The 15,250-nt window shown below is 42.4% G+C and overlaps 1 protein-coding gene across 2 annotated transcripts in view; it reads left to right on the top strand.

The window, feature by feature from the left end:
* The window catches only part of ACSM5 (acyl-CoA synthetase medium chain family member 5), a 110,161-nt gene that overhangs the window by 80,735 nt on the left and 14,176 nt on the right, over positions 1 to 15,250 (top strand). Inside the window, exons 1-5 of one of the 2 annotated variants that reach the window (XM_059154670.1) lie at positions 1,112 to 1,294; positions 4,456 to 4,674; positions 8,034 to 8,244; positions 11,003 to 11,210; positions 13,404 to 13,547. In XM_059154670.1, coding sequence (XP_059010653.1) covers positions 1,226 to 1,294; positions 4,456 to 4,674; positions 8,034 to 8,244; positions 11,003 to 11,210; positions 13,404 to 13,547 — 851 coding nt within the window. In that variant the 5' untranslated portion in view covers positions 1,112 to 1,225. Of the gene's footprint in view, positions 1 to 1,111; positions 1,295 to 4,455; positions 4,675 to 8,033; positions 8,245 to 11,002; positions 11,211 to 13,403; positions 13,548 to 15,250 lie in introns of those variants that run through there. The other variant, XM_059154671.1, reaches the window with a different exon arrangement.

The following is a 15,250-nucleotide window of genomic DNA, read 5'->3' as shown; positions in this document are numbered from 1 at the left end:
GGGAGAGGAGCTGCATCCTATAAATGGGCCACCCTGACCTGGCCAGGAAATGAGCCAGAGCTACAAGGGGAACAAAACACAGTGCAGGACCAACACCCAGTGTGGTGCTAACTAGAGGCAGCTGATACATAAGCATCCTCTCTTCCATTGGAGGGACTTTGAGCCACTTCCAGGGATAGCTAAGGAAGGTGCTTTGAACAGTAAGTGAGCCTGAAGCTCCCACAGATCCTGGAGACTGAGAGCTTACACTGCTTCGGATGTGATTCTGGGAAAAAGCAAAAAAATAAATTTTGTGTCTGGAATGCTGAAGGTCAATTTTTATGTGCCACACATAGCAATGTCTGGCAGATAAAAAATGTTCACTATTAGTTCTCCTTCACTCTTCACTGGCTCAATAAATATTTACTGAATTCTGACAACGTGACAGGGCACTGTCGTGAGGATACAGCTATACTGAAAATCTAAAATCTCTCTCGTTGTGGAGTTTATATTCTAGTGTATGTGTGTGACAGGGGACAGATGACACAGTGAGTAAATAGAAAATATTGAACAACTATGAGAGGTGATGATTGTATTAATTAAGCTCAACTGTGTAATGTACATGTTGTATGCCTTAAATATGTGGAATTTTATCTGTCAGTCATGCCATAATAAAACTGGAAAAAAATTAAAAAAAATTTATAAAATACATTGAATGTTAGAAAGTCATAAATGCCAAGGAGGAAAATCAAGGAGAGAAGGGAGAGTGGGAAGTGTCAGATAGGAGAAGGTTCTAGTTGGGGGTTGGGCGGTGGCTCAAGGCATGGTGAGGCGGTGAACCATGTGAACCATGCCACCTGTTCACATACCCAGCTTCAGGCAACTACTAATCTACTTTCTGTCTCTATGCATTGGAGGGTTTGGAGGAGAAAAGGAACGCAGTTAGCTTATATTATTGCTACTATTATATCCTTTCTGGTAAAAACGTAAGGAAGTTCCTGTTTTCTTTTCCGGTAAGGTGGTGGTGACCTGAATTTTCAGAGAAGATAACCACCAGAGCTACTGGAAGCTGTGAGCATAGCTTAGCAGGGCCACTCTCATTGGCTTTTAGCGTGCTGGCCAGTTGAAGCCGCCTGTCCTCTGTTGGCTTTGGGCTCTGCTCTCTCTTCGCTGCATCTGGGGCCAAAGTTCCCAGCGGGAGACCAGGTCAGCAAATTGCCTTCTCCAGTGTCCTGGAGGAACCTTAATGTTTAAGGCCCGCATTCAGCTGAAGCAGGATCGAAGGCCTTTTGCATTTCTTGGGTTCAAAAGCAAGGTAATGTAGAGAGAAATCTTTTTAAGGACAGGTGTTAGCTGCCTCTGAGGCCTTTGCTGCTCAAAGCAAGAAGGGGCATGCCTGAAATGGCCTTGGGTTAGCAGGGAGGCCGATTCTAATGATCAGCTGTCAGGGGGCAAAGGAATCCATGGGAGGGAGGTTGAAGTGGGGGGGGTGGTGGAAAAGGGTCTAGGACGGGGAGTCTGAGGACTCAGGGCTCACAGCCAAACAGAAGCCCGGACCTGGGCATTTCTGGGAGGTGAGACCTGTGGTCACTTCTCCTCTTGAAACCTGCCTTTCTGGTTCCATACGTGTTTTGGGATTTGTTCCAGCACTTTGAAAAATGCTGATGGTATTTTGGTCAGGATGGTGTTGAAAGTATAGGAGGGGAAGACAAACTGTGAGAGACTGTGGACTCCAAGAAACAGAGGGTTTTAGAGGGGACGGGGGTCAGGAGAGGGTTAGCCCGGTGATGGAGATTAAGGAAGGCACATATTGCACGGAGCACTGGGTGTTATATGTAAACAATGATTTTTGGAACACTACATCAAAAACTAATGACATACTGTATGGTGACTAATGTAACATAACAAAAAAAATAATTAAAATAAAACCCCTATGTTTGTATTTGCATAGGAAAAAACCCCGACTTTATCTGTAAAACAGAGAAAATAGCATTATATCATAGAGTTGTTGTCAAGATTTAAGGAAATAACATCTGTAAAGTACCTTCCAAATGCCTGGTACACAGTAAGCCTTCTGCAGATGGCAGTTATTGTTTTTCTTGTTACTGCCACACATTATTATTGTTGGTGTTGGGGTCTGTTATCAAAGGAATGAGACTGAGACAAAGTGAAAGTTATGCAAAGCCTTATTCTATGCCAAGCATTAGAAGTTAGACTCACTCGCCAGGGGAACGAGACTGAGACAAAGTGCAAGTTATGTGAAGCTTTATTCTATGCCAAGCATTAGAAGTCAGACTGACCGGCTAGGGCTGCCTCTGAAGAGAGTGACCCTCTCCCCCTCTCACAGGCTGGTTTTATAGGGCATAACCGCAGACCCAGGATATGTGGCTTCTTTTGTTAAGGCATTTACTCCCAGAATCGATGCCCGGAACCAAACCAGGACAGGGGCGTTTATTCCCGGAATTAAGTCCGTGGTTGTAAACAACAATATGGCTACCTAGGCAATATGGAGTTGCTCTGGCTAAGCAGGCCCTAATAGTTAAACAGGTTTTAACATTAAATTGGCCCTAACATTGGTTACGTCTTATTCAGTTTGGGCAGTTGTCATTTAAATAACATTTATTTCTCATAGTTCTAGGGACCAGGAAGTCCAAGATTGAATTGCGGCAGGCAGATTCGTGTCTGCTGAGAGCTCGCTTCTGGTTCATAGACTCCTGTCTTTTTGCTTTGACCTGCCCATTCAGTAGGAGCCAGTGAGCTCCTGAGGTCTCAGAACCTAATCACCTCCCAGAGGCCTCCACCTCCTGTTATGATCACACTGGGGGGCTAGGATTTAATAAAACAATGTGGGAGAAGCCCAAACTTTTAATCTCTGGCAGTTACAGGACCATATTCTGTTATTATTATGGCCGAGAGGAATTTGGTGGGAAGAACCTGCATCTGCTTCTCAGTGCTCTTTAAACAAAGTGCACACAACACTCTTGGGCTCCTGTTGAAGTGCAGATTCTAATTCCCCCTGCCTAGGGTGGAGTCTGAGGTTCTGCAGGTGTCCCAGGCTCCCAGATGATGCTGATGCTGCTGTTCTGTAGATCAGACTTTGAATAGCAAGACACCGAGACTGCCCTGTCCCGTATGGTAGCCAGTAGCCACCTGCGGCTGCTGAGCCCTTGGAATGTGGCTAGTCCAAACTGAGGTGTGCTTGTAAGTGTTAAATAAATGTTGCGTTATGAGGACTTAGTACAAAAAAATAAAATAAAATGGTAAAATATCTCTTTAGTAATATCTTTTTACACTGGTTACATGTTGAAATTATAGGATATAGCCAGTGTTGAGCAAGAAAAGAGGCAAAGCTAAAATGAAAATGTTTATTTGGAGGTCTCAGAATTGCAATTCAGAGAACACAGATTTGGGCAGCAACCCAAATGTGCCACCAGCCCCCACCCCCACCCCACCCCACCCCATACTCCAGGGAACAAAAGGCAAGTGTTTTGTTCTGGTTTTGTTGTTGTTTGTTTTGTTTTTTCTTTTTTTTAAGAGAGAGGAGAGGTGGGCAGAAGGAGAAAGAGAATCTTATAAAAGCCTTTACACCCAGCATGGAGCCACTGTGGGGCTAAGGTGGGGCTTGATCTCATGACCCTGAGATCATGACTCTGAAATATGACCTGAGCTGAAATCAAGAGTCAGATGATTAACTGATTGAGCCACCCAGGTGCCCCAAAGGGCAAGGGTTTTTTAAAGACAAGAGGGAATGTTGTGTATATTGCTTACAAAGAATTTTGATTGATGTTGGTGGCAGAAAACCAATCTTGACTGAGTATAGTTGATTGCTAAGGCTATCACTAAACAGTCTCCTGCTGTGTAGCAAGTTGCCGGTGTTCAGGCTGAGTCCTTGGAGTATTTGTGGTTTGGTGCAGTTCAAAAGTTCGCGGTTCTACCAGTGAGGACATGAATAAGGTCCACTTCCTTCATGGCCTCCAGGCTCAACCCTTAACATATATGACTCCATTTAAAAAAAATCTTTCATACTGGCTAAATAAAATGCTATTTTAATTCATTTCACCTGTTCCTTTCCTTTTTTTTTTTTGAATGAAGCTTCTGGAAAATTGTGTATAACATGTGTGGCTCACATTATATTTCCATAAAGCCCTAGAACTTTGTTGGCTTTGTCAGGCCAGTTCAGGATTTACCTTGGGAAAGTGGGCTTGGGAAGCCTTGAGAAGTGGGCTCTGAGTTAACTGATCTTAGACCCACAGAGATCCATAGGCCGTGAGAGGTAGAAAGGACGGATCTCAGGCTCAGAGAGAAGAAATGACCTAAATCACACTGTGGAATTAAGACTAAAGCCCACGACTGTGTTTACAAGTTGGCGTGTACTGTAGTCACCATTGGGGCTGACTGCAGATTTCTCCTCTATCTCAGTCTCCCCACAAAACCCAGAATTCAAGGTCACGTTCTCTCTCTTCTCTTTTGAAACAGGCTGCAGGCAATAGCAGGATGCTATGGCTAAGAGGATGGGTCCTCCAGGTGCTGAGAAATGCCCGGGGATTCTGTGGGCCTCATGGGCAGCAGCCACTTCTACCTGACCCTCAGAAGATTGTGGCCACCTGGGAAGCCATCAGCCTGGGGAGGCAGCCAGTGCCTGAGTACTTCAACTTTGCCCATGATGTGCTGGACATGTGGAGTCAGCTGGAAAAGGTGAAGCCCACTGTGTCCTAGTGTCCCTCTTGGGCCGCAGAGGCTGCCCTCAGTTATCCCAGTGTGACTCAAGGCTACAACACAGGTGGACATTTTGACCTGGGAATTTTGCAAGTCCTAAAACAAACTGTTAGCATTTAATCCTTAGGGGGGGAAAAAAAGAATTATGACCAAGTTTCATGAGCCTTAGGTACTTAGCCCAGTGTGTCTCATATTCCTGAACACACATCACAGAGTTGAGACAGTTATGCCCTCTTTGATTCCGTTCCCATCATTCTGATCAAGTGAAAGAGAAAATTTTGTTTTGATACTCTATCGTTAATATTGCTCTCACTGTTGTGTACTGAGAGAGCACAGAGGTGAGGGCCAGGAGAGAGAGAATCTGAAGTAGGATCTACACCCAGTGCAGAGTCCACGTGGTGTTCAGTCTCACGACCCTGAGATCATGACCTGAGCCAAAATCAAGAGTTGAACACCTAACTGACTAAGCCATCTAGACATCCCTGTATTTCCCTTTTAAATAAGGAAAGAGCATGCCTGAGGCTCAGAGCTTTTCACAGATCATAGCAGATACTTAGAATTGAATTAAGATTATCTTGATTTCTTTGTGTGTCTCTGAGCATATACTTCCTTTTTTTTTTTTTCTCTCTTCCTTAGGTGTCTGTTGTGTCTCTGTATTTTATAGTTACTTTTTTTTTATGTTAAGGATGCTAACCTTTTATAATAAGAGACTATAAACTTTATCTCCATGCAATTTACTTATATTAATTTTAAGAAGAGCTTGTGTAAAGAAAAACAGTGAGGAAAATAATACTGTTCGCAGATTCAGTGAAAGTATACTGTTAGTGGATATAGTAAAGTATGAAGGTGGCTTTGCCGTTAGACATGGTCTTTGGATACATGCCCTAAGCCCTTTGGATCTCAGTTTTCTCACCTCTAAAAAGGAAGTCATACCATCTGCCTCCTGGAGTTGTTGTGAGAATAAAATGAGAAGCATATGTAGGAGATGGAACTGGGGTGCCCTGTTCCTGTCTATATAATCTGAGCTCTTTATCCATACTGGGATCATCCTTGGAGGATTTCTTCTAAAGATATATACAAATAGGGTTATATCAGCAAAAATGATAGAATAAGGACATTCTAAAATTTTGTCCTCTGTAAAAACAACAACAATAAAAATCTTGAAAATGAACCAGAATGAACCTCTTAGAACTCTGGAAACTAACCAAAGGCTGGAATATGTCAGGAGTGTTTATTAAAGAAGCACCCGTTAAAGATTTGGGTAAATCTCAGAATGCTCCGAGATATTACCTCATTATACAAAAATAACATACCCCTTGATGATAGTTTTTGGAAGAGTCTAAAACCTCTGAAGAAGTTCAACTTTCGGGAAACAGGAACAACCAGAAAATATTAGCCTCTCCATTATGTATGCATTTAGGAGCTTACTGAAGTCTGCCTTTGACAGGGTTGAACTGTATGTTTTTTAGAATTGATTCCATTGAAGCAGAAATTATAAAGCTGCAAAAAAAAAAAAAAAAAAACCAAACCCCAAAACATATCCCAAATTGGTCTAGATGGTCTAGATACTCAAAGTAACCTTTATTAAAATCTCAGTAGACTTCTTTGCAGAAATAGATGATCTTGTCCAAAGCTTCATGTGGCAAGGCAAGGGGCACCAAATAACCACAACAGTCATGATAAATACAATAGGACTCGCACTTCCCTATTTCAAAATCTACTGCTAAGTGACAGTAATAAAGACTGTGAGAAAAAAAAAAAAAAGGTGTGGCACTGGTAAAAAGACAAGTATAGATGCATGGGATAGAATTGAGAGTCCAGAAATAAATCTATGGTCGGTTGATTTTCAACAAAAGTGCCAGTAAATTTAGGGAGGAAAGAAGCATCTTTCCAACTAGTGGTGCTGGCACATATTATATGATTCTGTTCATATGAAATATCCAGAATAGGCAAATCCATAGAAACAAAAAGTAGATTAGTGGTTGCCAAGGGCTGGCGGAGGGGGGGGCGGTGGATATAGGGAGCTCCTGCTAATCTGTATGGTATTTCTTTTTAGGATAATGAGAATGTTTTGGAATTAGGTTATGGCAATGATTATACCACTTTGTGAATATATTAAAAACCATTGAATTGAACTTAAGGGAAAAGCTCTCATCTTTTCCCCATTAACAATGATATTTGCTGTGGGGTTTTCATAGATGGCTTTTATGATACGAAGGTATGTTCCTCCTATCCCTACACTCTGAAGAGTTTTAATCAGGAAAGGATGCTGCATTTTTTCAAATGCTTTTTCTGCATCATTTGAGAGGATCATAAGGTTCTTGTCTTTTCTTTTACTAATGTGATCTATCACACTGATTGACTTAAAATATTGAACAGCCCTTGCATCCCAGGAATAAATCCCACCTGGTCGTGATGGATAATCCTTTTAATGTACTGTTGGATTCTGTTGGCCAGGATCTTGTTGGGTATTTTAGCATCCATGTTCATCTGGGATATTGGTCTGTAATTCTCCTTTTTGATGAGGTCTTTGCCTGGTTTTGGGATCAGGGTAATGCTGGCCTTATAGAATGAGTTCTATTTTTTTTTTTTTTTTGAAACAGCTTCAGTAGAATAGGTGTGATTTCTTCTTTAAATATTTGGTAGAATTCCCCTAGGAAGTCCTCTGGCCCTGGAGTCTTGGTTTTAGGGAGATTTTTGATTACTGCTTCTTGTATCGTTGAATAACACTACATCAAAAACTAATGATATGTTGGCTAACTGAACATCATTTAAAAAATAAAGTGAAAAAAGACCCATTGTTAAGTTGAAAATATCATAATTGGAAAATGCATTTAATACACCTAACCTACTGAGTAGCTTTGCTTAGTTTCAACATGCTCAGAACACTCATGTTAGTTAGATGGCAAAACTATTGGTTAACACAAAGCCCACTTTATAATATCTTTAAAAATCTCACTGAATTTTGCACTTCAGAATAGTGAATTTTGTGGTATGAGAATTATAGCTCAAAAAAAGGGGAGGACGCAGAACAGTATGAATCATATGCTACCTTTTGCATTAAAAAGGTGTTACGGAAAACAGAATATACTTATTTGCCTAAATACTGAATGGATTTACAAGAAACTAATAATATTGGTCACATGTTGAGGCAGGTAAAGTGGGGAACAGGGTAGATGGGCGTAAGGATAGGAGTAAGACTTCTCAATGCATCTTTTCATTGTTTTGAATTTGAACCCTGTGACTAGTAATTACAAAAAAAAAATTAAAAAACAACAAGCAAACAAAAATTCTCAAGAAATGTTTTCTATTTCTTTTCTGCCTACACTGCTGTCTAGGCTGGGCACCGGCCCCAGATCCCTGCATTCTGGTGGGTCAATGGCAAGGGAACGGAGGTCAAGTGGAACTTTGAGGAGCTAGGGGAGCAGTCCAGGAAGGCGGCTAATGTGCTCCAGGGTATGTGCGGCCTTCAGCCTGGGGACAGGATGATGCTGGTGCTCCCGCGGCTCCCAGAGTGGTGGCTGGTCAGCGTGGCGTGCATACGGACAGGTCAGTGAGCAGAGCTGAAGCTACCAGTTGGGACGGATACCACCTGCCAGAGCTTTGCAGAGTCACATGGTTTGGGAGATGGAGAAAATCAAACCCTATTTGTTTACCTCCCTTTTGCCCCACAATCACAAACTTGATTGAACACAAGGGTGAGAAGGTAATGTAACTGATGAAAGCAGGTCAGTGTGAAGCAATAGGGAGCACTGGGGACTGGAGTAAACTGGAGCTCACATGCCTTATTACGGGGGGTGGCAAGTGCTTCTCAACCCCAGCTAGATGTTTCCATGTGTGAAGGAGGGCCTCTGTTGCCAGCACTTCTGACTTTGTGATGGCAAACTGGATTTTTATGAAAAAACCTTCTAATTTTTTAATATTGAGAACTGAGTAAACTTTTTAAAAATTCTGAGTAGACGAACCAAACTTATTTTTTTGCTGGTTGTGGTTTAGGAGCTGCTACTGTATAGAGAGCAATGCAGTTATGGATAAGAGACGTTCATTATCATTCTACATTAGTTTCACTCTTAGATTTTATGACTTTTACCACCATAGCATCTACCAGCTCTCAAGGGAAGGAATTGAAGGAGAAAATAATAAAAGCAGTAAGATTAGCCCTTGAGGGTTCCTCATCCCACTATTATGAATGGCCTAGGCAGTGGACCATTGATCTTCCTGGGATGATTCTTCCAGCAGAGGAGGCGAAAGGACACAGTCCAGAGAATTCAGAGGGCCTCTGCTGACCCTGTCTGATGCTCTTACTGAAAGGGATGGGTTTTGTTTTTGGTTTTTGCTGACTGTACAAAACCAAGACAATTACTTTCGATATCCACTGGGAAATTTCCACCACTTGGAATGTTTCATGTCCATAGAACAACCTACCTGAAAATACAGATGTTTTCACAAATAACGCTTGCAAAACAGAGGGATATAAACTCACACCAGAGAATTAGCTTTTCTAAGATTTTTTTTTTTTTTTTTTTTTTTTTTTTTACAGATCACAAGTAGGCAAAGAGGCAGGCGGAGAGGGGAAGGCAGGCTCCCTGCGCAGCAGAGAGCCTGACGTGGGGCTTGATCCCAGGACTCTGAGATCACGACCCAAGCTGAAGGCAGAGGATTAACCCACTGAGCCACCCAGGCGCCCCAAGAATTAGCTTTTCTATATGAACAAGTTTAGTTAACCGTTTTTGTGACTGGATTGCTCCTTCCCCCAAAAAAGGCAGGAACTTTCATTTTATTTTTATATATCTTTGCACAATATATCAAAGTGAATGCCATTCTAGTGTATCTAGGTAGAAGAAAAGAAATAGGCACACAGGTTTGAGGCGTTCTCCATATTCTGCCCTGACATATAAGGTTTATTTAAATGAGGGCCAAGGTAAGGGAGCCCTTGTACTTTTCTTGAGGACCTACTATGTGCCAGCCATTGGGTTGGGCAGTTTGCACGATCAGAACTTCCTTTTGGGATATTATTTTCATTCATTTCCCTATTACCTAAATGTCTCCAGCTCCCCCCAGTTATGCAGACTCACCCATTTCTTTGATGTCCAAATAAAATAACTCATGAGACATGAGACTATCACACATGACTGTGTCAACCCCAACATCCTCTCCAGTATCTTAAAGGATACCCAAGCTGGATGTCCTCACATTCTCACATTCCCTTGTTCTCCTGATGTGCACTGATCACCTCTCTTCCAGTCTAAGGTATTGGACTCATTTCTCTTGCTGAAAGCCCTAGCTGTCTGCCCTCTGACTGGGCTCCGAAAGCACCATGCACATCTCCAGGTGGGACAAACTTGTTCTGAAAATAGCTAAAGCAGAGAGATGAACTGAAGAAACACTGTTCAGCTTCCAAAGTGTTCATGTTGGGGTTTAAACCCTGTAAAAGTTTAGGAGATAAAGCGAAGAGTAATAAGAACTCTGGTTTGGCTCCCACAACATTTGGGATTGGCCCCTTCCTTTGTTTATTGGTGTCACTCACTGGCCATGGAAGGATGACTGATTCCCTTAGGATCTCTTTCTTCTCATCTGTGAAATGAGAGTGCTGGCTTCAGTGGGGTGTTTCATCTTCCATTCTGAGATACTCAGGTGGTTTTTCAGGTGTCTGACTAAAATTTGTCCCTACTTTTTGCTTACTCTTCCCTTTTCCTTGAGAAAAGATGGACTCAGCTTCCTTCAGAATGGCTTTGGTTGAACTTACAGGAGTGCTGGAGCTCCCACCTACTATACTTACCCTCCTGCCTCCCACCCCAAGAGATCCACTCTCAACACTAGGATTTGTTGTAGCCTTTTGTATGCAGGCAGGGAAGACCATAGAGCTAGGCCATGTCTAAGGCAGTTTAATATATTGGAGATAATGGACCCCTAGGCTTACCTCCTGGATTCACTATCACAGCTCTACAGCATGTTAACCATGTGATCTTGGGCAAGTTATTCCATTTGATTAAGGCTAAGTGTCTGTCTTAGTTGTCGTTGTTGCAGTTTTAATCTGCAAAATGGGTATAATAATAGCACCTACTCTCCAGAGTTGTGAGAATTAAGTGAAATAATGCACATACAGTTCTTAGCATGTGTAATTCCTCCATAAACATATTCTGGATTTCATTATTATCATTATTGTTACCTTTTCCAGTTCAGCCATTCCACCCCTTTCTAATCTCTTCCTATTCCTGTCTCTGAGGGGGGTATCTGGTCTGGACCTCTTCATAAGGGTCTTCCCCTGCTGCCCCCCCAAAAATATCCCTTCTCTCTCTGATGCCAGGGGCTGTCATGATCCCGGGTGTTTCTCAGCTGACAGAGAAGGACCTCAAATATCGGCTGCAGGCATCCAGGGCCAAATCCATTATCACCACTGACTCCCTGGCTCCGCGGGTGGATGCCATTAACGCTGACTGTCCCTTCCTCCAGTCCAAACTACTGGTATCAGACAGCAGTCGGCCAGGCTGGATGAACTTCAGGAAACTCCTCCGGTAGGTTGGGGCTCTCTAAAGGACAACATGAAGAGGAGGCCACGGCTTTCCCCCTTAAACAATAGGAGATGGAATGCATTACTGACTACAGCGAGAGAGTAAACCAGAAAGGAGCACTCACTGTAGGGCCCAGATGGACCTGAGACCTAATCCTGGTGACCACCTTAAGATCCTTCAAAGTCACTCACTGAGCAGTACTACGATCGTCCTTAGTTTTTGTGGGCATCATTTGCTTCAGTATTGGTGATAGTGGTTGCAGAGCTATGAGCCAAAGTAAACGAGAGAACCCATATGATGCATTTAGGGCATAGTAGGTGATCAGTTAGCAATATAATAATAGCTACCATGCATTGTGTGCTCAGTGTATGCTAGGCATAGTGCTGGGTAAGCGTTTACATACATTCATTCATGTACCACAGATGTGATGAAGACCTGTTTTGTTTTAAGTGTTGTGTTTGGTGCTCAGAGCCCAATAATGAATCATACATCATCTTATTTAATCCTTGGAAAAAACCCTATGAAATGCACTTTAACCCAATTTTACAGGTGAAGAACTGATAACTGACTTATATAAGATGCGAACAGGCAATTACATCAAACAGAACCAAAAGCCCTTTGTCTTTGAGCAATGCCCTGGTGGAAGCCTACCTGGGAATTTGAGATTTTGTCCTGATCAGAGGCAGAAGCGAAAAGGGGCCCTGCCAGGGGTCTACACCATTAAATCACAAGTCCCACGGACCAACTGCCTCACATTCACCTGGGTGTTGTTCTACTTTATTTAATTTATTCATTTTTCCTTTACTAATATCAACATTTGTTTCCTATTAGTATCTTCATTTGAAAAAGGACTATATGCTGCATTCTCTTAGATGTGTCCCAATTTTTAGTATAAGACCCATAACCATGCATTATAAATAATGTATTATATTTTCCAAAATATTATATTTCCAACATATGACTTTTTAATCATATATTATTATATTTCAGTGTAATGATTAGGAGCAGAAACTGAAACAAAATATTTAACATGTGTAGGTAATAAAGTTAGGTACAAAAGATATATTTCGAAGTTTGCATGGACATGGTAAATACTCTTCAGATTATTCTTGACTACTCTAGAAAGTAAACTTTCTACCATGAAATTATGGAAAATTCTCTTTTTAAATTTTTATTTAGCTATTTATCTTTGGGTGCTGTTTTAAATTCAGGTTCCAAGGTCCCCCATCTGACTGACTTAACAGGACATAGCTGAGCAAAGGCCCCGGGACTCTGTGTTGTAAAAGATCTGCCCAGATGATTCTGATGAGCTGTCAGGTTGGCCTAGCTGAGTGATTCTCAGTTTCAGCTATCTTTAGAATTACCTGAGGAGCTTTAAGAAAAAAGCAAAAAAACCCCACAGGGGTGCCTGGGTGGCTTAGTCGGTTAAGCATCCAACTCTTGGTTTAAGCTCAGGTCATGATCTCAGGGTTGTGGGACGGAGCCCTTTGTTGTGCTCTGTGCTGGGCATGGAGCCTGCCTAAGATTCTCTCTCTCCCTCTTCCCACCACCTCCCCAACCTTGGCCCCTCCGCTTCAAGTACACACTCTCTCAAAAACAAAAAGCAAAAAATAAAACCACCCCCACAAAAAAATTGCAATGCCTATCCCACCATTGAAGATTCTGGTTTTTCTCTAGGGTGGGGCGTTAGCGATGGGATTTGTTTTAAAAACTAACCATGTGTTCCTATGGTGCAGCCAGGGTTGAGACCTAGTTGGAGAGAAGATTCTCCAGATCACAGAACTTTAGGAATTGCCCAGATCTCAAATCTCTGAATTGAGGAAACCCTTCAGCCCTAAACTATGGGGAATTGAGGTGGGGGTGAGGCTGTGGCCCAGTGTAAAGAAGCACAGGCATGGAAACGGGCATGTTCTTCCAGAAGGTCCTCCTGCTCTAGTGGAGGAGCACAGGCACTTCAGACAGAGTTACTGCACCATTTTTGAGCCTCCATTTCCTTATTTACAAAGGCTGCTAATGATGGTTGTACTGACCCCGGAAGGTCATTGTAGGCCTCAGAGATGCAAGCTGGAGCATCCAGCACAGTGCCTCATGGTAGTAGTATCTATTAAAATGGTGGCCAGTATTGTTATAAATGTTATTATTATTACGATTCTTTTTACTACTTGTAATGCTACCGAGGATTTTTATATCTTACAGCGAGGCATCCACAGAGCACAACTGTGTGAGGACCAAGAGTCAAGACCCTCTGGCCATCTACTTCACAAGTGGCACCACCGGAGCGCCCAAGATGGTTGAGCACGCCCAGGCCAGCTACGGACTGGGTTTTGTGGCCAGTGGAAGGTACCAAGGGACAGTTCATCTGCTGGGTCCAAGGAACAGAAAGTAGGAAGTGAGCTGGAGGAATGTGAGTAAGGGACGTAGTGGTAAGACTGAGGTCAGAGAGCTAACAAAGTGGCAAATCCAGTAGTATCTGAAGGCTTTGGGCTTTACTTTGAGCGAGGTGAGAAGCCATGGGAGGTTTTTTGGTTTTATTTTTGTTTTTAATTGTGGTAAGAGATGCTTCACCTAAAATTTACCATTTTAACCATTTTCATTTGTAAACTTCAGTGTAATTAAGGACATTCACATTGTTTTGCAATCATCTCCACCATCCATCTCTAGAACTTTTTTCCATTTCGCAAATCTGAATCCATGTGTATTACATAATACACATTACACAATAGTTTGGCATTCCCTCTCACGTCTGCCCTGACATTCATCATTCTGCTTACCGTCTCTGAATTTGACTACTCTGGGAGCTGCCTGTGGGTGGAATTATACATTTTTTTCCTTTTATGTCTGACTTCTATCACTTAGTGTAATGTTCTCAAGTTTCATTCATTTTATAGCATGTGTCAGAATTTCCTTTCTTATTAAGGCTCAACAGTAGTCCCATATATGTGACATTCCAATGCAGTTTATCCAGTCACTCATGGATGGACAGTTGGGAGGCTTCCCATCTTTTTGGCTGTTGTGACTAGTGCTGCTATTAACTTGGGGATATAAGCATCTATTCAAAACTCTGCTTTTAATTCTTTTGGCTATATTCCCAGAAGTAGAATTGCTGGATTGTATGGTGATTCTATGTTTAATTTTCTGAAGTACAGTGGAGTTTTTGAGCAGTGACTTGATCTGATTTTTTTTTTTTTTTTAAGGTTATCTCATGAGTTTGTGTTGAGAATCAACTGTAGGGGGCAAGAGATGAAGCAGAGACTGACTTCAGAGGCCAGTGCATTAAGAGGGAATGGTGGAGGCTTCCCCAGGGGGCGTGAGAGGAGCTAAGATTCTGAATGTATTTTGAACGTAGGCCTGGAAAGATCTGTTGATGGGTTTGACATAAAGCAAGAGAGAAAGTGAAGAGTCAGGGATGATGCCAAGATTTATGGCCCAAGCAACCAGAAGCATTAACTGATAGCAGGGAGGCTGGGATCAACTGTCTGGTGGAACACAAGGACTCCGTGTTTGGCACTGTAAGTTTGAGACGCATGGTGGACATCTCCATACCCTGAGTTAAGAATGGAGATATCGGGGAGGCAGTTGGAGATTCATGTGTAGAGTTAGTGGGAAAGATTCGTGGTGGAATTATCAGTAAAGTAGTACTTAATGCCATGAGATTGGATGAGATCGGTGAAAAGTAATGGACACTAGGAAGAGAAGAGGCCTCAGCACTGAATGCCTTAGGCCTTTCCACAACAAAGGGAGAAGCGAGGAAAACTCAGAGGAGAAGACCAAGAAGAGCATCTAGGTAGGTTGAGGACCGGAGACCATATGTCCCCAAATCCAAGTGCAGAACATGATCACTTTTCTATGCTCGCAGGTACTGCTTCCCCTTCCTGGGATGTGGTTCCTTCTCTGCCTCCCCAGTGTAGCTCCTGTGCATCATTACATCTCGCTTAGACCCCACCTCCTCTGGGGAAGCATTTCTCAGATTCCATCTCCATTCTTTCTCTGGGTTTGGTGCCCATTCTCTGTAATTGCATAAAGCTATTGGTTTAACCCTATGA

The sequence above is a fragment of the Mustela lutreola genome, chromosome 17, assembly GCF_030435805.1.
Source record: "Mustela lutreola isolate mMusLut2 chromosome 17, mMusLut2.pri, whole genome shotgun sequence".
NCBI lineage: Eukaryota > Metazoa > Chordata > Mammalia > Carnivora > Mustelidae > Mustela > Mustela lutreola.
The sequence above is the reverse complement of the archived record's forward strand: the minus strand, read 5'-3'. Positions and strand labels throughout refer to the sequence as shown.